We start from the raw sequence: 22,036 nt of genomic DNA on the forward strand, positions 1-22,036 counted from the left end.
CGTTTCAGAAGGTCGCGAGAAGCACGGAACGCCTGCAGGTGGTGGACAAGGCTGAAGAAACAGCAGATCAGGGTATAGGGGCCCCAAGCTAGGAGCTGTTCGTGGATCTGCCTGTTGTACTCGATACATTTGACGACACATTTGCTTTCGGCGGAGACCCTCTGATATTTCCCCCCCAACACTCCGGGTTTCGACGTGAGTGGGCGTTTTCTATCCTTCTTGTTTGGCTCTGTATGGCACGCCTGGATTTTGTCTATACAAGACAGGCGGCCGACGTGATGTTGGTAGAGGAACATGCTTTCATCATGCGTCAGCAGCAGTGATATATGGTCGTCTGGTCCTCTTTCCGTCACTTCTCCTCTTCTCGTTTCGAATGACTTCCTGTTTATTGATTCCAGATGGAATAGTGACGCTGCCCAAATGGGTACGTCCTGATTAGCCAGGGTATCGTGAATGCAGATGGTGCAGTTGGGTTGCGGTTCTATATTTGATGGGCAATCCACTTCTCTTCGTGTTCGATACCTTCTGGATCGATGTGCACTGGAGGGGTTCCTCATCTCTGCTATCGACGAGGAGCTGCAAGGGGGCCAAGTGTCATTCGTCTCTCTGTAGAGCAGCCATCAGATTGTCGGAAGTCGAGTTGCTCCCGAATTCTGCCCTAGCGGGCCGCTGGCCACTCACCTAGAGGGCATCGATGTCGAAGTAGACCAGGTCCCCGAGCCAGAATCGAGCCCATGGCAATCTGATGACCACACGGAATCCCAGGGCTCTCTTTCATCCTCTTTTGCTCACTCAAACTCCATGGCCACGGTCCTCGCACGTTGGATCTTGCCTAACGTCTCGGTCAAGCTTGCACCATGGACCTCGTGATCAGCGTCGCCCTCGGCTCTGTTAACGCCGGCCAGCATGGCAAGTTCGGTCGTCCCGCGGTCATACATAGCATGAACATCGTCATACCATCCGTCTCTCTGGGGTTTCAGCTGCAGAACGTCCTCTCTGGCCTCCGCAACTCTCGTCGTCGCTGCTGTGACGCGCCTCTCGAATTCAACATTATCCGTCTCCATCTCTTCCATCAACCTCTTCGCGAACATCTCCGCTCCTTGAGCTGGAGCTATCCTCCTCAGTTTACTCACTTGCGCTGTCAATGTCTCCAGCTCTCCGTAAAGCGCAGCGACTTTTGCTTGTAACTGGCTATCGTACGGCTCGTAGACAAAGTCCACCCCTTCCTTGTCCTCTTTTTCTTCTCCCTGCTGGTCACCCGTGGAATTTGCGGCGTTTGCGGTCGTCAACGCGACGGGGAGGCTCGTCGCATCCAGGCCGTTGACAGTGATGTTCTTACACGCGCCTTCCCAGGTTCGCGCGATGAAGGCCTCGACGACCTCGCGGACGCGGACGCGGAGCGGATCCTCCACCTCGTTCCCATCCTGGGCCTTTGTGTTACGAGATTGGGAGCTTCCATTCAGTTGGACGCCGTCCAATGGTATGACCGTGGCAGGCTGAGATTTCTCCTGCGCCGCGGTTAAGAGGGGAAAGTGTAGATCGAGCTTTTGGCGCGCGCACGCGATCAGGTTGGATTGAAGGTATGTCAGGTCGTGGGGGGATTGGAGTTCGACTTTGCGGTGGTGATGATCTAGGATAGGTTCTGGATGCGCCGTCGTTTCCAGATCCATGATTGATTTCGAAATGTCAATTGAGGGTCGAGGGTTGAAGAGTCAAGATCGTGGTGTGACATTCGCGGGTGTGCTTAATGGCCTAAGAATGGTAAGTAAACAAGCGGGCCACACAGTACTGGGTATGTAAGAGGGCTATCGATAACATCAGTGGAGCGGCAGGATTCTATGGGTAAAATAATAGGCCAGGACTTGTTGCCGCTATAAACCGCCTCAGGACGAAAAGCGGGCACCGAAAGTCGACCCACCACACAATAGGACGAGGGGAAAATATAGATGGAACAACGAGTAATGTTCGATGGTAGAAGAGTCACACCGTACCGAATACTTAATTGTGGTTTGATTGTCGGTAGCCGTTGGGCTCGTGTCTGCTATCTGGTCTGATCCACACCCTTGAGATCTGTGCTGACTTCATCTCGTGTCTTGTAGCTGCATTGCATACATGCTCTCAGCTCTATTTGGATTCGTCAAAGACATAGGTCAAATGGCAGCGTCCGCAGTATTGGCGGTTATGCATAGCAGCCATGAACACACCGGCGCCGCACTCCTTGGTAGGACACTCGCGCCTCAATCGCTCAATCTTTCCATCACCGTCAACCTTGTAGTACTTGAGCACGGCCAACTTCGTCTTCTTGCGCTTGTGCTTGATCTTCTTGGGGGTGGTGTAGACCTTCTTCTTGCGCTTCTTGGCGCCACCGCGAAGGCGCAAGACCAGGTGGAGAGTGGATTCCTTCTGGATATTGTAGTCGGAGAGGGTGCGACCGTCTTCAAGTTGCTTGCCAGCGAAGATCAGGCGCTGCTGGTCCGGAGGAATGCCTTCCTTGTCTGATGGAGGCGCCGTGAGCCAATGTGCGAGGGCGATTTAGATCGATTCTTCGGCGACATACCTTGGATCTTGGACTTTACATTGTCGATGGTGTCGGAAGACTCCACCTCGAGGGTGATAGTCTTCCCCGTCAATGCTATAGCACTCGTAAGTACAGTTGATAACACGAAAAGGACAGGAAAGAAGCCAACTCTTCACGAAGATCTGCATCTGGCCGAAGATCTGGAACGACTTGTCAGTTGGTTGCTGTATGAGAAAAGATGGAAAAAGCGAGGCCAGAGTGTTGGCAGAGGTCAAGCCGGGGGAAAGGTGGAAGCGCGAGACCAAAGATTAGGACTCGGACTCAAGACAAACTTACCTCGACAGCAGTCTGTCTTCCTCAATCTTCTAAACGCAAATGTTGTTTGGAAGGAAAATGATAAAGGATCTGAAAATTAGGGCGGAGAGAATTAGAAGATTATTTCGTGCGCCAGAGCGAACTAATACGGTGGAGCATAAGCATAGAAGCCGCTGAAGCGCACACGACATTGCACCGAGTTTGCACCGAGCCTCCTGTGGCGTACTCGGTACGCAATACGAGCACTTCGACAGAGCTTCCGCGCTTTTGTCGACATGATTAACGTCGTCGTCACCAACCAACCATGGTGACATTGATGCTGATCTGACAGCACAGAGTCATAGAGCTCAAAAGCTGCGAGTACTCTACAAAGCTAACATTGCTAGCAGGCTTGAAGGACATACAGCAAGAAATATAAGAGCACATATTGAGATATGCCGAGCTTCAACGAAAGGGGATACAAAAGCTCTTACCAGCGCACCACGAGGTCAGGAGTGTCACAGTCTTTCAATAGCTTGTTTGCTATGCCGCTGATGCTGGTCTGACAGCCCACTATAGCAGAGGTGGCCCGACGTCCGAGACTTGAAGGCTTGTTCGAAGACCAGCGAAGAGGTAGGTGTACTTGGTCTTATTGACCCGCGGGCATCATGCCTATGGAGGTCGTCAAGACTCTAACTGTCCTTCCCACCTCACCTTTTCCTCCTTAGATGGCCCCCTCCCGACCTCTTAGGGAGAGGAAGAAGTTTGCGTTAGCCCCTGCAACCTCCGCGTTCCCATCGGACATCGCAATGGTGGACCTCGCGGTGGGCGCCAGAGGCCTTGTGACTCTTGTCCAGGCCCAACGATGGCTCGCCTGGAATGAGGACGAAGGCAAGAAGGAGACGACGACGACGAAGACGACGAAGAAGGACGGCCAGGAGGGGTTGAAATACCCCAAAATGAGCACATTCTAAGAGCATTCCAAGTCAAACACCCTCGGCTCACCCAAAAAATAAAGGAGGAAAAGAAGAAAAGAGATGAAAATAAAATACCACAAAACCCAGAAGGCATAACCGCTCAAACCAATGTTTTAGTTGACTAACGCAGCTCATAACAGCATACCTAAACGCCCGCTGGCCGATCCCGAATTTTCGCCTCACAATTGTCTCGAGTCAGCCTTATCAACTTCCTCTGACAGGTCCCGGGTGTCCGCCTCCGAGATGGTCGCTCTTAACGACCACTGGGTCTTCGTCCTTTCGCCAAATACATGACGACCTATATCTAGAGTTAAGTCTTGTCAACTTTCCTCTGGCCGATCCCAGGTTTCGGCCTCACAAATGGCCGCTTGACGACTATCGATTCTTCACTCTTTCGTCGAATACATGGCAACCTATATCTAGAAGTTGCTTTTAGAAAAATATTCGGGTCCAGCTTCTGCAGAGGTATCATGGACAGGCGTTGCGACCCATTGGGTATATTCCCCTCCTGCAGAGTTTGACTCTTGTCGGCACTTTGGCCTGTCTGGATGATATCCCCCAATCAGTCCTGCTGCAATCCCACCTCCTCAGCATTCCTAGCGCACCATCTTGCGCCTTACATCGGCCCGTTGGTTTTTAAGCACTCGTTCAATGCACATGGCCACCCTTGAATTGGATATCCGACCTGCCAACGTGACTGTTTTTCTCCAGAGTGCCGACGGATTCTATGGAGCTTCGCCCTTCAACCTGAGCAGTACAGCTTCGCAGCCTTCTTGATATCTACGAATTAAGGAGAACCTCTTACCACCATTTAACACACCACTTTAAGCAACTTTGAATGAGCGCAGAAATTTCTTCGACACAGCAATTTCTTCGACCTCTTTGCATCATTGAGATAAAATGTATACTCAGTTCGACACTCTTCCTGGTCATTTGCCACTTTGGATGGGTCATTTGTGGCTGATGGACAGCAGATAGATGGATCGTACCTCGAATATTCGACGCTCTTCTTGACTATTTACCACCTCGGATTGGTTGTTTGTGGTCGGTGATGTTCTAAGGTTTGAATATATCTATTTTTCTATCAAGTAAGGGAACTTGTCCCAAAAACATAGTCTTAATCCCCATTTCTCCCTTTCAGGCAGCAACGACGCATCTTCTCGCTCTGCATCCACGCCAGGTTTTTGAATACTGATGGCAAACAAGGTCGATTTCGGCCGAAGAGACGCTTCTGGTGCCCTATGTGAGATATGTTGTGCCTGTCTTGTCTGTTGAACCAAAATCCTTCTAGGTGAAGAGGACAGTCTCGTTCTATTAGTCCGTTTTTAGTCTGTGTACGCTATTGGAAAATTTGGCGTACGCTTTAGTTCTCGAGATCGACCGAGGAGCATTGGGCCTTGAGATTTTGGATCAGTGCGGACACCACGGATAATGCGAACTGAAAAATAAGTGACTGTAACACAAAATCCACGCTGCGTACAATATAGGCAAAGAGGTCTCGACAAACGACGAAGTGGCCGCTATATCAACATACATCTAACAGCATATGAAGAGGATAGAGCACCTCTATTTCTATATAAGACAACCCTGTAATGCTCATTACCAACGAAGGCAACCTCCTTTCTAACAGCCGGACTTCCGTTCAGCCCAAGTTTCAATTCGGCTGTGTCTGCAGTTAAGAACGCCAAGAAGGCATTACCTAAGCAACCCTGGCGGACAGGGCGAGACGGACAAAATCACATGTCCAAAGAGGCGCCAAGGCGGCGGTTGTGCCTCTGTTGCTGTGCAACAGAGCTGTTTACGCTGCCGCCACTTCCGGAGCGACAACCAGTGAGATCACCGACTGTCACCAGTGCAGGTCAATACTCATTCATCCCTTCAACTTTGCAACCACCATCTCATCCTCCTCTTCATCCTCCAGACCTTGCATACCTACCGTCTAAACCGATCTCTCCCTCTTCGAGAAACCCAAAGGCCTACAAAAGAGTCAATCGAGAAGCCTCTCAGGACCCAGTTCTGATCACTCCAGTATATCTGCCCTGAGAGGGCCCCTTCTCTGAAGAAAGAACAGTCGCACACAATCGTCTGCGACTGGTGAAAGAAGTATAACACAAGACCGCTGCCCGGTCCGCAGCCCCTTGCGCTGCGTGAGGTGAGTTGGTTCTGGGGACAAATGCTTTCGAGAGGATGTTCGAGATGCTAATGAGCGTTGCTGCTGCAGTCTCGAACCATTGAAGGATCAATTTCCGGACGACAAGTACCACGACAACCCTTCGACAAGCAACCATTTTCGAACTCATCTCGCCTAAGATGATGTCCAACCAACCTTCATCTCTTCAACAACGACAGAGGCTACATCGGAGACAAAACTCGACACCCGTTGTAGCCTTCGAAGCCATGAAGGTCTCTGCCAGCATGCCTCAACAACCACGGCACAATCTTCATAGACGGGGCCAGTCTTTCGACCTCCAACGGAGCCCCATACGGAAGCATCAACAAGGCAGCACGGTAAGTATGACTAACCTAGGATCAATGCACGGACAACAGATTTTGCGGGAAGCGCAGCAGCAACGAATAGCAAGGCCGGGCCAGCAGCAGCCAAATATGCACATGGACATGCCCATCTCTCCAGGTTGTGGTATGTTCCCGGTGACCACTTCAATCCCAGCGTCGCCGTACAACAACATGAGAATGAATGCAATCATGCACCAGAGCTCTCCAGGCATGACCTTTTCGCATTCGCAACAATACTTCACCGACATGAACATGTCGATGCAGAACGGAGTGCCAACGGGACTCATGGACGAGAACAGCTTACAGTATTTCCATGAGGCTCAAGCCCTCCAATTTCCACCGAGTGTCGGTATCTCCTTTGACAACCGGAGAATGTCGCAACCAGATCTGCGGATCCAGACCCAGTTGCGACCTCATACGCCTTCACATCAAATACAGTCTGGTGAGTTATTTCCAGATCTGAGAGATTTCGGGAATATATCTAATGGTCCATCAGCACAATTCCCTCTCACACCCCCCTTTAGTCAACATAATACCGCAGTTCAATACTCACGCTCATTACAAGCATCACCTGCCCTCCAGTCACCCTACCCAGTGCCCATGGCACGAGGCAAGTCTTTGGAAGGAATCATAGAACACGAAGAACTGAGGACCGAGTTCGTGGCAACACCAACGCCAACCAGACCTTCATTTGAAATGGCTGAAATGCCCGTACCCGAACCCCAGAGACGAGCTCAGGACACCCCAGCAGTCCAGCGAGCTGTCCCAACGGAGGTCAAGGTCGAGTCCACCCCGGGGGAGACAGACAGAGTCGAGACCCAAGTGCCCAAGCTCGAAGACACGCCTGTTCCGGTTCTTTCGACCAAAAAGGCACCTGCTGGCAGCGCTTCGCCAGGAAGGCCGGCCCTTTCACAGCGACGTATGTCGATCTCGAATCTCAATCTGGAACCCGGCATTGAGGCGTCGATTGAGGAAACCAACATTACGCTGGATGACATTGCACAGTTCATCGAAGGCCCAGATCCCGCGGACAACAAATGGGTCTGCAAGTATGAGGATTGCAATAAAAAATTCGGCCGGAAGGAAAACATCAAATCACATATCCAAACCCATCTGGGTGATCGTCAGTTCCGATGTGATCATTGCAAGAAATGCTTTGTTCGAGGTCACGACCTCAAACGCCACGCCAAGATCCATACTGGAACAAAGCCATATCCCTGTCCCTGTGGAAATTCATTCGCTCGCCACGATGCATTGACCAGGCACCGCCAGCGAGGAATGTGCGCTGGAGCGTTCGCCGGTGTTGTCAGGAAGGTGATGAAACGCGGTAGACCCAGAAAGCCCCGACCAGAGCTGGACGAACGTCTTGAGAAAGCCAACCGAACCAGGCAGGGGACCACTGAACAACCCCATGATCCTTATACGTCCTCTGCGTCGAGCTGTTCCATGTCAAGCTGGGGTTCACCACCCACTGAGACAATGGACAATCTGAGCATTCGTGGCTCGTCACCTTTTGAAAGCATGGCCCGATTTGGCATGCCACAGCACAACCTCTTGAACATGGATCAGATGACGAGCTTTCCTCCTGACACATTCTCCTTCACGCCACCACACAGCCCAGGATATTCTACCGGCAATAAGCCCAGCCCTATCTACCGCGAGTTGACACCGGCGGAGCTGGCCGAGCTTTCAGAGCTCCAACACAGCGAAGGATCACAAATGCTACCAGCTCTTCCGACCATGGACGATGGGTTGCCAATACTGGGCACCACTGTGAACGCCTCCTCAGGACACAGTCTGCCTAGTCTGTCACACTCATGCTCATCACCCCCCGCTGACATTGTGGCTTTTGATTTCTCGGATCTGTCTACCGATCCGTCCTCAGTCAACCATTCGCCGCAGCTGCCCATCAAGATGGAGCAGCATGAAACGAATGAATTTGACAACTTTCTCGACTATGGCCGAATGGACATGGGGCTGGATCCTTCGGCACAGGATTTCTTCACCATTTGAGACAATCATGTATCCGGGAGGAATAAAAAAACGTCGACAACTTCGACAGAGGCCGTCACGTCGCCGTCGATCTTTTGAACAACAACTTGCGTATGTAAATGTATTCTAGTCATTTGATGAAGAACGACCTGGGACGATCGATGTATACACCAAAGGGCTGGGAAATCTTGGGATCGGCAACAGGGGACGGCTTCGGGATGGGTAGCGTATGTATTTACTTTGATCGTGCATGTCATGCTTTGCGATGGATCAGGGGGGTTTTATGCCAGTCAACTTTTGCTGTACATTCATTCCTTTAAATGACCTTCTTTTTGGGAACGAGCGTCGGCGCCGAGAGGGTGCCCAAGGGTGCCTGTCCTGCAGCTTCAATGGGATGAGATGAGAAAATAGGGACTTTTTGTTTTTGCTGCTTGGAACTATCTTGCTCAGTTTCACACAAGCACACACACACACATATGCACCTCTCTGCGCTCCTTGCCCTTCTGGCCGCGAAGGAAGGGGCCAAGCAAAGTAAACGAAGAGAGGCGAAGCGAACAAGACAATGGAAACGAGCCAAGCTGGGAAGGCATGCAGGATTGAAGATTGGATGTTTTTGGGAAAGGAAAGGAATGGGAAAGGGGAAATGGAGGGAGCGAAGGGACCTAGACCCCCCCCGGCGGCACTGAAATATGAGACATTCATTCATTCAATGAGTACTGATTGACCGATTGCAATACTGCAATATTGCATGCTCCCACTCACTCACTCACTCACAACCTCTTTTATTTTCCCCTTCTCTTTCGCTTTGTTTGTGCATGCATGCATGCATACATACATACATGCTGTTTGTCTTTTCAGACTTTGGATCAGACAACGGACGCAGGGAGGGTGGGTGGTGTGTTTCACCACAGGCCATTTCGACAGCTTCGATCGAGGCCGGAACGTGAATGGGTGGGTGACAGGGGGACAGAAGGGAGGAGTCTATTACGGTCCAGACATACAGAAAGCGAGGTGAGATGGGTTATGTTGTATTCTCCCAGCTTGCCCAGTTTCTTTTGAGACGGACTTGTTTTCTTGATGATGAATAGACAGCCTGGTTCTCTTGCAGTCAAGGGCAAAAGGGCAAAGCTCCAAATCGTACCAAGTCCGTCGACTGACACACGATTGGGTCGCATCTTTAATTTCTAGTCCCGGTGTACATGCATACGGAGTAAGAAACTTTCGTCCCTGCGTCCCTGACTGACTGGTCTGTTGTGTTCTTTTCCAAGTCCTGTTCCTCCTTCCCCCGTTTCTGCGACCTCTTTGAATGTTGTTTGCTGGATTGGACGGACGGAGACCGCGCGAGAGAAGAGTGCGTGGGAAGGTGGATAGATGGTATGTACGTTAGGGTTTCGTGGGTTGGAGGTTGGTCTACTGGTTTCTTTCACTTTGCCAACGCAAACCAGCAAGAGTCGCCTCGGGCTTTCGGGACCGGTCTTCGCCAAAACCAGCAGCTTGCCTCCCGTCGTGAATACGTGAGCAGGATATTTGTTCTATGACATTTCACGCAACTTGTGTACAGGTTCACAAAACTTCGTACGTCCGAGGCCGTGAGGGCAGGCGGGTATGGCTAATCAAGGAATCAGAAGGCTCGAAAGTCCGGGCGATGCGACAGCGTGAAGACTCAAGTTACTCCGCTGATTGCTCTTTTCGCCCTCTTTCGAGCTCAGCTTCCAGCGCCCCAACCACTTCGCATTGTCTCCGTGGGGCAAAGCCGTAGGTAGACATAGTGCCGCCGACAAAACTTAGAGCTGAGTTAGCTGAGAAGCGTGATCCAAATCAGGGCGATGTCAACGCAGTGGACGGATTGCATATCGCCTTTTACTTGGGCGCCGGAAAACGGTTCGTTTCCGGACTCACGGATAGGAAGTGGTTGTGAGGGCTCAGGCGGTGGGTTGGCGCTCGGGGAGGTTAGAAAGACGCAGATCGACCGTCGAACGTCGGAGAAAGAAGTGTGAAGAAGGGTGGTGAAGGATGTGGAAAGCTTTCCGAGGCACTTGCCTGCCGGTAGGCTCCATTTACGATGGTGCACTGTTCTTTCTCAATTGCAAGACACCCATCCGTGCTCCATTTACGACGATTGCCTTGGGAGTGTGGCGCTTGTGACGGCTCAGCTGCTGCTTTGGTCGTACCTCCCAGCGTTGGTGCCACGCCTCGCTGAAACCGAATCCCTAGGGCCAGCCCGGAGCCTGGGTACAGCTTCATGTGGGCATTAAAGTTCTGAACCCTCAAAGTGAGGCTTCTTGGGCGGGCGCACGCTTTGACAGGCTCGACACTTGACAGGTATGAGAAGGCCTTTTTCTCGGATTGGTTGGGTGTGCATTCGACATTGGTAGTTCCAGAGGACCTTTGTAGACGAATGGTAGAGTGAGGCTGGAAGTCATCGAGTTAGTCCTGTTGCAGTGCCAGACAAGTACATGCTCAGTCCTAGGTCTGCGAGCAACTTGGATTAGTGGTACCCTATTTCTGACATGGTGTCAGATGTGGTCTTATGTCGGATGGCAGCAACCGGGCACAGAAACGGAACTGGACATGGAGGCCAAGAAGATCTAGCTAGTCCGTTGGGATTGGTGCCTTGCTATCAGAGCGGTTAACCTGGCGCCCACAGGTGCAGCCGCACTCCCACACGCGGAGATCGACTTCCCGAGCATGTTGTTCAAGAGGCCGTTTTAAGTTCAAACCCAACAAACCAATCACTTCGAGGGCCCGCTGTTGCGAGTATCACGTCCTCAATTTCAGTTGTGATTGCAGTAACCGCAAAGCTCTTCCAGGCCTCGAGTCCTCACATAGAGCCAGTTGAGATTAGTAAGTCCACAGAGACTGATATGGTGCCACAGTTTGCCTGACAAGATAGGATATTGAAGCTGAGGGGGGTATGCCGTCGCCAATCCGTTGCTTGCCTCAAACCTTGGAAAGGTGGTCTGACTTTGACTTCTGGATGTTATCGTGAATAGTAGAAGTGTTCATGTCCACTCATCCCCCCTGTTTCCATCAGCGTCGAGGTCACTCAGGAGGGTAGAAGACGTCTAGGTTAGATGGCTGAATGCCCCATACATTTCATGCAACCGTGGTCGATCCAGGGACGATCAGGAGAGAGTGAGGCATTGTGACAGGGACTAGTCAGGCTGATATTATAAGGGGGCAGAACTCAGACATCCACGAATCTGAGTTGGACGGGAAGGTACCATTGTGGTTGGCAATTCGTCCGAGGTGACACGCCGGAGACGCAGGGTGCGGGTAGGAGCGGGTAGATTCGCACCTTGGGTGCAGCAAGATCATGCAGAGTGTCACTCATATCTCCCAGAACCGTGGTATCGGTTATGATTGCGGAAGTGATCGCCGTAGTCGCCAAAGATGTTTCGGAGGGGGGACACCCTGCTGGGGGAAGATGCACGGGCGTTGTCGACCTTGAATGGAGAATGATTGTCGGGCAGCCGAAGGGCGAGACTATTCGAAGATAAGATCACCCTCCCTACGAACTTCGACGCGACAATTCGGCAGTTGGTTAGATCGATAATGTGCGATATCGAGTCTCTGTCCGTCAACCGAATTTGGGCCAACGATAAAAGCTCCTAGACCAAGCTTGTTCTCAATTCGGTGGGGATCGGCCAGAAAGGGAGCCTTGCAGTTCTTGATTGGATCGGTGTTCAGGCTTTCCCTGGGTTGATCTTTGGTCATGGACAACAGCCAGTTGGCGTCAAGGAGTGTGTCGCAGCGACAGGATTGGACACCCCGCAGAGGGAGCGCGATTACTCGGGCCCAATTCCCATGTACCGAGTTTCAGGGCACAGACAAGCCGGTGGCGCGCCAGAATGACGTACCATGATACTTTTGTTTCCCCGTGAACAGGTTTCGTGTGTTTTGTCTTGGAGATGAATTGGGCCAGTTCTCAGACAGCAGCGGCCAACATTTGATGGGTGGACTTGTAAGATGAAAATTGACACTCTGATCGAGCAGACCATCAGCTGGGAACTGGGAGCAGTTGGCAACCTTGGGGGCCTTCAGACAACGGTCGAAAAGTCAGAAATGCTACCAATCAAGCTTGGCTGACCCCAATGTTCGGCGGATTGAGTGGTGTTGGGAAAGCTTGCAGGCAATAATAATATCCACTTGGATTCCAAGGATGCATTTTGCATAGCTTCGACGATTCGTAAGAGGCTCGAGAAAGGGCGCATTTTCTGAAAAGCCTCAAGGACTATTGGGCCTGGCGTGCACCGGTCAGATGAATTTGTGGAAACAAAGGTGATACGAGAAATGAAACTCCGCCACAGCACCCAGACATTCTAGGAAAGGTGGACCAGGCCGTTACCATGTTCCACGTGTGCAAAGGTGAATCGACTCTGGATTCGGAGGGCGGTATTTGCGCCTGGAGGTCAAGAGGACGGAGCGGTGTGAGAAAAGAGCTTTGCTTGCATAGGTAGTCCCGCATAGCATTGCATGGTGCAGAAAGTTGCAATGAGACTATTGCCTGTGGGAACTCTGAGCCACTGCAGAAGGGGGCAGAAAGGGGGTTGCCGCCGACGCCGAGGCTCAGGGCTTGAGGGTTCATGGTTTCAGTCAGGGTCGCCTCCGCTGATGCCGCTGGCTGCTAAGTTGAATTGTGTGCATTGCTGATCGTTGTTCGGATCTTTCTTTCTGTGTGTACAGTACCTAAGATAGCTCGCGGGTACTGCCTGGCCAGCACTTGGGCCCTAGAGAAGTCGCATGAAAGAGTTGTTGTCGATCGGACATGGTGCCACTGGCAGCGGCTCTCATTTTGTTTGCCACCAAAGCCAGCACAGGCAACCCCCCCTTGTGCCCCCCCTCTTGAAAGCCCGAAGGCGTGCCCCGGGACACGTGTGCAGGAATTGGCGTGTTTCTGCAGCCTCAGCAGGCACAGATTAAGGTTGAGCGAGCGCCTCGATAGCGTGATCTCGGAGAGTAGGGACCAGAGGGAGAAGAGTGGTGGGCAATGGTGAGAGTGTTGGTGAGTCGATGAAGCGGCGCTGGACACGACGGGGTGGCGGTTGGAGCGAGAGGAGGTCAAAGTGAGGCGACGCACCTTGAAGCTGCGAGGGAAGGCGTCGGCTGTGATTGGCTGGCGGGCAACAGGCGACAAAGACCTCATCCATTTGCTCGAATGCGAGGCGGCCATTCGGTTGCCATTAGTCCAAGTGCTGCATGAGTTGCATGACAAGCTGGATTGGAATTCTGCCTCCCAACGCGTCCCAGCACCAAAATGCTGGGGGAACCAATCTCCGTCTCTTTGTCTCTACACAACGGCCATTGGATACGCACTGGTTAGTACCCCCTCTTCCGAAAGCCTTATATCTCGATCGAGGCTCTCGCCATCGACTGTATTCTCGACTCTACCATGGCAATACATTCACAACCAACATCTAGATAGGTCCGGTGGCCTCGGTTTCGAGCTGATACCTTTTGTCGACTTCCTCGATCCCAACCTATATCCGTTTTGTGTCTGCTCTGCCCCACTGCAACCACCATCTTCACACCCGAAATGCCTCAACCAACAAGCCCACCACGGGATTACTGGATATCAGGCTATGGCCTGTCTCGCCATATTGTGCTTCGACAATTGCAATACTTCTTGGGCCCCTCCGCCACTGTGAGGCCGTATTCATATCGTGTATGAGCGTCTCTTCCGGGGACCACGGGGGCACAAGCTGACCGGGAAGTTAGGGTCGAGAGGGATTCCTCATCAATGGTCCCGAGCTGACCAAGGTAAGCCTCGACCGAAGCATCAACCGGAAGCAAGCCTCTCACGGCAGTCCACAGGAGCAAATAGAGGACCTCAAAAGGCAATCTGAGCAGTACGAGAGGCAGCAGACCATGCGCATGTCCAACAGGGCCAGCAGCGGCACCGATGACGAGGACTGCGACATCAACGAAATTGTCACCATCGGTGTCAGTCGGAGGCACAACCCCTCACACGCTTCTGCATCTCATTACAAGCGTTCTCGGTGACCATTCGTCACAATGGGCGGGAAAGCGTCTTGCTGCAAAAAGTATTTCATCAGAAAAGGCCACATGACCTCTCTGTCAACCAAAAATTCTCGACTCTCCAAAAGCCGAAGGGCCCGCTGCTGGTCTGCTGGGTGTCACGAGGACCACAAAATGGTCCAGTCAGAGATTCCAAGTCATGCACTGGAAAGCTGCGTGCTGATTGCCTCGATGAGCGAGCGCTCTGAATGAGGACTGGGGAATTGTGGGTGCGTATTTTCGAGTATGGAGGAATGGAAATCGGATTCGTCAGAGTCTTGCAGGTCGGTTAGCGTTTTGGGAAGCCTTGTACGGAGTATGTGTATATGCGGGTACGGTGGAACTAGAGATGCGTGGCAGGCAGCTCTAGGGTTTTTAGCCCTTGCGTCGCAGAAATGCAAAACGCCCTAGGTTCATTGGCGCCGCAGAGTCTAATGCAGAGCGTTCGATTCTCGAGCGGTACACAGCGTTGGCGATTGCTGTACCTCAAGTAAAAAACCGGGGTTGCGGTGGGGGAGGCCGTTTAGCGGTGCAACAAACAAAGCATCCTGCGTCGGGAGATGCACCTCAAGATCCTCTGTAGGTCGTGTAGGTCCATGGTCCGACCAATACGGGCACATGGTAATGCCGCTCGCCCTTTTTAACATAGAATTTCACTTCGACCTCGGGCCAGAAGCTTTCGACGCCCTTCTCTTCATACCACGCACCGACCTCAAACTTGATGCTCCAAGCGATTCGCTCTCCGTGGCTGTACCCTTCCATAACATCCAACACACTCCTGCCGGCAGATTGCTCCCAATCTTTGACACGACCGTCTTCATTTGTGACGGCAGCGAAGCTGACTGGAGGTTGGGCAGGTGTGCTGCCGTTGGGCGAGAGAAGTGTCAATGTCGCTTTGAGGCCGGACGCCGGAGTCCCAGACAAGGTGTTGAGGACGTGGCAGGTGATGGGAGAAGCCATTGTGCTGCACGGAGTATGGGGCGGGAAGGTATGTTGCGACGCAGAGTCTCAGCGATGCAGACGAGATGAATAAATATGCTGCCGCTAGGTCCCAAGCTGGTCGGAGGAGGCCGACGACGTCGAGCCGAAAGAAGAAAGTCGCACCTGGCCCCCAAAAAATGACCGCTATCAGTGGGGCTTCTACGGCGGAGCATTGCTGTTCGGAGACGAACCCAAAACAGAGCAACCTCCACCTCAACTGGGATTTCGACACTGTATGGCCCATGCAAATGTCTTGTAGCGTCCCATTGTGGCCGGAGCTTGCGCTTATGTCTCTCGGTCGTCTTCGTCTTGTTCGAGCTCCTGATACCTTTCATCGAAGCCCAGTGGGGGGAGGTCAACTTCCTTGTCTCGCATAACGTATCGTTTCACAATCCAGGGTAAGAACTCGGTCGTCTGATACCTCACAAATGTCCTCGTAGGAACGGAAAAGACGTCATCCAGTTCGTCGAGTGTCTTCAAGCGAGTCTCTGGTAGGAAGAGGAAGACTAGAACCAGGGCCACAATATTCAGTCCTGCGTATAAAGCAAAGGCTCCTTGAGACGTGAGAGCCGTGAGGATTCGTGGGAATGTCAAAGATAAGATGGCCGCCCAAAAGTTCGCCGTGGCCACCGCAAAACTCATGCCAATCTCGCGATGCGAAAGTGGGAAGACTTCTGCTGAATAGGTGTTCGGAACCGGCCCCATCCCCGGCGAATACAAGGCACAGAAGACATAGATCAAGGTGGCAAGTAGTCCAAAGTGCACAGGATTGTCGGCAGAAATGTTGAAACTCAATCCCGCCGCGAGCATGGTTACTGCCATGGGTGGCAAGGTCAGAAGGAGAAGCGACCTTCTCCCTAGAGTGTCCATGGTCCATATCGCTGGGAAAGCTCCGAGAAAATTGATGAACCCGAAGACGCAGGATGCCACCAAGGCGCCGAAGTCGGAGAATCCTGCGTCTGAGAAGATTGTTGACGAATAAAAGGCTATGATATTGATGCCACACAGCTGCTGGGAGAGCATCACAACGTAGGATGCGGTAGTAGCTCGCCTGATGCGAGGTACCCTGAACAGATCCAAAACCTTCCTGGAGAAGGAGATCTCTTCCTGGTCCATCATCTTCATTGTCGCTGTCCTCTGTAAATGCGAGGAGTACAGCTCCTTTGCTGCCAGCAGCCCGCTGCTCCGCAACCTGCAGAGCGACTGGAATGCGAGATCATATCGGTCTCCGTGTTTCAAGTACCATGCTGGCGATTCGGGACACATGTACAACATCAGCAATAGAGGTATGGTTGGGATGAAAGGACCCGCCAGTTGGAGTCTCCAGGGGTCGTCGCCATACTAGTCAGGGAAATCAGCCTCTCTTTGTGATCCATTGAGCACCTGAAGCATGGAACATACGCTGTGAACGGCGGCATTGGCGACGAAACCCACGAATATTCCAAAAGCCGTCCACATCTGCCAGGACACGGCCAAACCGCCGCGGATCCCCTTCGTAGGTGTTAGTCTGCAACGGCGACGGGAGAGGCTGGGGACCAGTGGGCACCGCGTCAAGGTTTATGTATCCTTCAGAGACAGGGGTAAACTCACAGCGGGGGCACATTCAGCGGCATACACAGAGACGGTGCTGGCATTGATCCCCAAGCCACCACCTAGGATGAAGCGGAAAATCAGTAACTGCGGCCAAGTCTCGCTCAGAGACGACCCAAGGTTGGCAAGGAAGCAGAGAATGCTTCCCACGAAGACCGCACCACGACGACCAAGCCAGTTGTTGACCGGATCCGAGAGCCAGGCACCTCTGTGAACATTAGAAGGCGGGAAGTCAATTAGATGGCCACAACAGGCAAACTCACAGGACTCCTGTGCTGAGATAGATGCCGCTGTTGATCAAGCCGACAATGAACGTGTCATGTTTACTATTCGAGCCGATGCCAAATGCCTTTGGGAAATACAGGTTGGCACCATTCATGCCCGTCTGTGCCCAACCCTGTTCTATGGCCCCGACGAACACACCAAGATGGTGAAATACAGCATCTTTGGTTGCCGCCATTTTCGTTCCGTCTCATCGCGCAAAGCTTTTAGCTCTGACGCGGAGAGCGGGATCTCGTCCAAAGTAGTTCGGCCTTCGAGTACGACCGCGGCTTTGTGGAAGCTGTCCAGATGCCGTGCGAGTCCGTGTGATTGAGCAAAGAGCCGCACATTCTCAAAGGGGTCATCCCTAGGAAGTTGAAGTTGGCCGGACTCGGGCTGTGAAGACTGTGCGCTGGTGCCGGGACCAACCTCTTCCCGATGGTTTGCATGGCGTTTGAACATTTCGAATCATTCGGCTCAACTCTTGTGGGTCGATGGGGCGACTGACTGACTGATAGAGGGGTTGATTGACTGAATCGGTTGCTCGTCCCCGGATCGATAAGCTTACTCGGGGGCGAGGCACGCTTCAGGCAGCTCTAGCAGCTCCTCAGGGTCAGAGACGGAAGCCTCTCTAAGACAGACGTTCAAGGCTGACTGCAGACTTTGACTAGTGCGTGGGTGAGGCTGTGATAAACACGAGAGAAGATGCTCAAGATGGTCAATGTACCGAGTACGATGCGTTGTATCAGGCTACACGAATACGAACACCAAGGCACCTAGTAATTATGCTTCACGAAATTGCCTAAATTTGGGAGGCGTATTGGCGTGGCGTTCTGGGCACCGACTGAGAACCGAATGTGCGTTCCTGCAGATGCGAGTAATAAGATGCGCACAGGTTAACTTCCAGGTCCTTTGCTTACCAAGCTTTCCCACTTTGATAGTGGCAACAAACCACTATATCTTTGCTTGATTCTTCTGCCTCAACACTTGGATTGTAGGCGGTCAATTGCTCTGTGTCCGCCCATGATAGGTCCAACCAGCTGATGGCTACGTCCTCTCAACCCGGACACATCATATGAATGTCATCCAACGAGGCGGCGGCCAGATGGCTCTCCCCCGCGCCGAGAATAGGAAGCCTAAAAAGTGGCAAAAGAAAGAGCTCCCAAGTTGTGCTGACATGGCCGATCTCGGCCATATATCCACGATGGCCTGGAATGTCACCCTGCGCCCAGTAAACGGCATGGTCTGTCACGCGGGTGTCAGATTGCGGCCTCCAAAGGCAAAAGGTTCGAGATAAGGGATCTATATGACGCTGCGTTGCATTCATTCTGAGCTAGGCCTCCATACGACTTCACATTCACTTCGTGTAGGTACGACGTTGAGGTAAGCTGATACTAACTCAGGGCTGGAGCATAATTTATCTCCCTGTGGCCAACATCCAACTCTATATGTAGAGTCGAATTCTCTCCTCAGTGGGCACTTTCTCTCACAGTTAAGGCCATCATCTCCTCGATCGTCCCCTGATTCTCCCATGATAAAAGAAAGTGGTGTCTTCAAGATGACGAACCTATCAGCAGCAACCGCTACCAACCCGACAACCCTCCCTTCTCGCTATGAAATTCGGAGACTGACGGAAGAGCATCTCCCGATGGCCGCGGCAGTTGTGCTCCACTCGAATATGTTCTATTCCCCGGTTTGGCCAGTGTGTTACCCGGAAGAGAAGACGGCGCGGATCTATCAGGGCTACAAGGCCGCTGACTACCTGGTCCGGCATCAGATCAACTCGGGCCACAGTTTCGGTGTCTTCGATTTAGAGTATCAGTTCAAGCGTGAGGAGTCGAAGCCGAACGGGAAGCTGTACTGGGACATGAAGGACACGACCCTGGACAAAGATCAGCTCCAGGACCAGATGGACTTTCCGCTGGTCAGTGTTGCTTTGGCATATGACGGGTTCAACGAATTGGATATGGAGAAAATTGGGCCCTTGATCGAGTGCCTCCCCCTATTTGGAACAATCTACCACGTGCTCGGGTCATCAGATCCTCGCGACGAGGCGAGCTGGAAACCCACAGCCGAGAAACAACTCCTGATGCGCAACGCGACCAGCACCCGACACGACGCCGAAGGTAAGGGGATCATGAAGGCGCTGGCTCAATTCCTGATGCGCTATGCGGCCGAGATGGGGTTCCGCGCCATCCAAATCGAATGCCTCGCCGATGCCGTCACCAAAGTGTGGTCTCAGCCCCCTCCGCCGTTCAAGAGCACCATCGTTTGCGAGTTCAACACGGGTGACTACGAGGAAGACGTCGAGGTTGACGGCACCACGAAGAAGATGAAACCTTTTGGAGAGGCCAAGCAAAGAGCGACCAAGATCTATTGCGAGTTGAAACCCACGACCCAGAACGGGCATGCACATACCCCCTCTGCGGTTCCGGCGGTCGGAGCCCTGGGCTGAGGAATTGGAAAATAGTATTGAGCTTCAAGTTGTGGGAAGGACAAATGCGGCCGGATCCCGCTAGGGGTTAATACGCCATCGCAGACGAGCGGCTGTCAAAGCTTCCACTTTATCGATGGGCATAGATACCGATTCCCCTAGAAGCGTTCAATCTGAAATCGTTGCATGATTTTTACAACTTGCTCTTTTCCATCCTTACTCAGTAAAGACGTTGCCTGCTTCAACGACCTCAAAACATCTCATGGTATGGTCCCACACCTTCCTCCTCATTTCCTCTTTGTCTATCTTTTCGTACGCTTTTGCGTTTAGATTGTTCTCGCCGTTCCAAGTGAGTGAGTAGACTCCACTACCGGGCGTCCCTGCGGTCCCAGCGACGGCCCCCCGGTCCTCATCGCGACCACTCTGGGACCTGTCGGCCGGTCGCGGCGGATAGCGATCTGACGCGAGGGATAGCATCCTCTCGCCACACTCGGCCGGCGGCACGGTCAGGAGCCTCCCGAAGAGGGGCAGGAGAAACCAGTGAAACAGTATCCTGAACCATTTCGGCAGCTCCGGGCTGTGGTAGCCTGGTCCCACGACCAGGCCCGGGAAGATGTGGATCAGGGCGAGCTTGCCCGGGTGTTGTTGGGCCAAGGTCTCCATGAACAGGACGTGCATGTAGCACATGTGCGATCTGGCTTGGTTGTAGCCATATTGTTTCAAATCGCGAAGTGACAGATCTTCTGGATACAATTTCCCTTCCATCCCCGCTGCGTAGACCGAGACGACCGTTGCGGGAAGGTGAGAATTGAGAAGCAATGGGAGCAGCTTGGTGATTATCCTCATCCGGGAGTAGTACATGAGCGACATCGTCACGTCGATGCCCTCTTTCGTATCTGTGCGGTCGTCAGAAGTGCAGCTATACCCTCTGGCAATGCGGGTATTACCTTTCCGGGGAAGATAGATCATCCCTCCTTGAGACACCATGAGATAGTCGATCCTCGGGTTCTGACTTTCCTTTTCCTCTAGCAGAATAATCTCTGCACAAAGTCGGTCGACATCCCGGATCAAAGAAAGGTCTTCAGCCTTGATGAACTTGAACTGACCTCGCGGGAAGATGCCACGACAGTCGGCGAGAATGTCTTCCGCTGCTTTTGTGTTTCTCCCCACAATGTATGCCCGTAGCCCTTTGCCTCCCTTTGCCTCAGCAGCGGCCAATGCGCGAAGTGTAAAATGCCCTATACCACCTGTTCCACCAAAGAAAACGGCTACCAAAGGCTGACGCTGGACCAAGGACACTTCCAAGCTGCGGACGACATCCAACTTGACCATGATGAGAAGAGCGAATAACTCAGGATTCTGAACCGACAAAACGGTGTGACCAGCAGAAAGCTGGCAAGTCGGTGCTTGGACGCACCATAAATGCTTCTCGGACAGCATTTAATATGGGTTGCTTGGAACCTTTGGTCCAAACAAGCGAAGTTAGTCCTGTTTGCCAATAGGTGCTCCGGGAGCGGAAAGGCACTAACTTCGATTCGTATTTTGTACGGTGGATTTGACGCCATGTTGCAAGTCATAACCGCCTTCGGACTAGTTCGCGAGCGGGTTCGGTCGAACAAAAGCCTAGTTCATGCTTATTGCCATTGCCAGTATGTCGGTTGTCGCAAAGCCGCCTCCGACCCTCCGACCGTAACCCAAGAGAGAGACCCTCAGAAGGGCGTCGAGCGACCGGATATATCAGACATGGAACCAGGTTTATAAGGCATTCTAGGACTTGGCCGAAACTTGAGGGCCATCTTGAAGACAGCCTTATCATATTGGCGCATCGTAGTAGGCGCCATGTCCCATCGGACTCTTATATTAGCCCCGGTGTCAGCCTAGTATCACGTTATCACAGTCTGGGGAGTAGGATCATTGTAATTGTTCGTGGTGCAAGGATAATCGAACAAAGATCTTATTTTCGTCCTCCGTCACAGGACTGTATTTATCAATGTACTGTGTCAGGAAGCCAGGATGATAAGCCGGACTTTGCATGTGTAATTGGGGATGTAGTCACTCGCTGCTCGATTCAAAACACCCGCCGGATCTTTACACGTGTCGGATAGGGAAACAGAATAGTCAAGGCAGTTTCTTCGATGCTCTCTCGTAGCATAGTGCTGACCTCCGTACATGTCTCGAGGTGAGGCCCCAGCGAGAATGTTGGGGCGATTCTGGTGAATGAATTTCGACGAATTGGTTGGGTACTGATATGTTTGTGGAAAAAGGCTGTCCTTGTCTCCTGATACCGGATCAGCACTACACCTTCCGTTGGCGATTGAGGGACTGGGACGTAGTCAGCTGTGGTGAAGAGTTCAAGGACGAGATCCAGCTGGCACAAGTGGTGCGGTAACAGCAACAAGCCGGTGGGAACCAGAAACCCTCCCTTCAAAATAACTTTCGCCTGGCCTGCCTCAAGTA

The 22,036-nt window shown here is 52.4% G+C and overlaps 8 protein-coding genes across 8 annotated transcripts; 3 read left to right on the forward strand and 5 right to left on the reverse strand.

Annotated features, from left to right (window-relative positions):
* Window positions 1-788: 788 nt before the first annotated feature.
* Z519_10259 (uncharacterized protein) lies at window positions 789-1,670 on the reverse strand (the record flags this gene model as incomplete). The annotated part of the gene is made up of 1 exon (XM_016767976.1): window positions 789-1,670. The coding sequence occupies one exon, from the start codon at window positions 1,668-1,670 to the stop codon at window positions 789-791; it is 882 nt and encodes a 293-aa protein (XP_016616074.1).
* A 454-nt stretch (window positions 1,671-2,124) lies between these two features.
* Z519_10260 (ubiquitin-40S ribosomal protein S27a) lies at window positions 2,125-2,706 on the reverse strand (the record flags this gene model as incomplete). Its single annotated transcript, XM_016767977.1, has 3 exons — window positions 2,125-2,495; window positions 2,558-2,632; window positions 2,688-2,706. The coding sequence occupies 3 exons, from the start codon at window positions 2,704-2,706 to the stop codon at window positions 2,125-2,127; spliced, it is 465 nt and encodes a 154-aa protein (XP_016616075.1).
* Window positions 2,707-6,099: 3,393 nt separating this feature from the next.
* On the forward strand, window positions 6,100-8,316 carry Z519_10261 (uncharacterized protein; the record flags this gene model as incomplete). The annotated part of the gene is made up of 1 exon (XM_016767978.1): window positions 6,100-8,316. The coding sequence occupies one exon, from the start codon at window positions 6,100-6,102 to the stop codon at window positions 8,314-8,316; it is 2,217 nt and encodes a 738-aa protein (XP_016616076.1).
* A 5,515-nt stretch (window positions 8,317-13,831) lies between these two features.
* Window positions 13,832-14,298, forward strand: Z519_10262 (uncharacterized protein; the record flags this gene model as incomplete). Its single annotated transcript, XM_016767979.1, has 3 exons — window positions 13,832-13,960; window positions 14,014-14,055; window positions 14,110-14,298. The coding sequence occupies 3 exons, from the start codon at window positions 13,832-13,834 to the stop codon at window positions 14,296-14,298; spliced, it is 360 nt and encodes a 119-aa protein (XP_016616077.1).
* A 582-nt stretch (window positions 14,299-14,880) lies between these two features.
* On the reverse strand, window positions 14,881-15,273 carry Z519_10263 (hydroxyisourate hydrolase; the record flags this gene model as incomplete). Its single annotated transcript, XM_016767980.1, has 1 exon — window positions 14,881-15,273. The coding sequence occupies one exon, from the start codon at window positions 15,271-15,273 to the stop codon at window positions 14,881-14,883; it is 393 nt and encodes a 130-aa protein (XP_016616078.1).
* A 306-nt stretch (window positions 15,274-15,579) lies between these two features.
* Window positions 15,580-17,607, reverse strand: Z519_10264 (uncharacterized protein; the record flags this gene model as incomplete). The annotated part of the gene is made up of 5 exons (XM_016767981.1): window positions 15,580-16,635; window positions 16,696-16,785; window positions 16,885-17,092; window positions 17,148-17,281; window positions 17,308-17,607. The coding sequence occupies 5 exons, from the start codon at window positions 17,605-17,607 to the stop codon at window positions 15,580-15,582; spliced, it is 1,788 nt and encodes a 595-aa protein (XP_016616079.1).
* Window positions 17,608-18,703: 1,096 nt separating this feature from the next.
* Z519_10265 (uncharacterized protein) lies at window positions 18,704-19,600 on the forward strand (the record flags this gene model as incomplete). The annotated part of the gene is made up of 1 exon (XM_016767982.1): window positions 18,704-19,600. One exon carries the CDS (start codon window positions 18,704-18,706, stop codon window positions 19,598-19,600), a length of 897 nt encoding a protein of 298 aa, XP_016616080.1.
* A 195-nt stretch (window positions 19,601-19,795) lies between these two features.
* Z519_10266 (uncharacterized protein) lies at window positions 19,796-20,911 on the reverse strand (the record flags this gene model as incomplete). The annotated part of the gene is made up of 2 exons (XM_016767983.1): window positions 19,796-20,475; window positions 20,527-20,911. 2 exons carry the CDS (start codon window positions 20,909-20,911, stop codon window positions 19,796-19,798), a joined length of 1,065 nt encoding a protein of 354 aa, XP_016616081.1.
* Between the last annotated feature and the right edge of the window lie 1,125 nt (window positions 20,912-22,036).

This window comes from Cladophialophora bantiana (genome assembly GCF_000835475.1).
Source record: "Cladophialophora bantiana CBS 173.52 unplaced genomic scaffold supercont1.17, whole genome shotgun sequence".
In the NCBI taxonomy this organism is placed as follows: domain Eukaryota; kingdom Fungi; phylum Ascomycota; class Eurotiomycetes; order Chaetothyriales; family Herpotrichiellaceae; genus Cladophialophora; species Cladophialophora bantiana.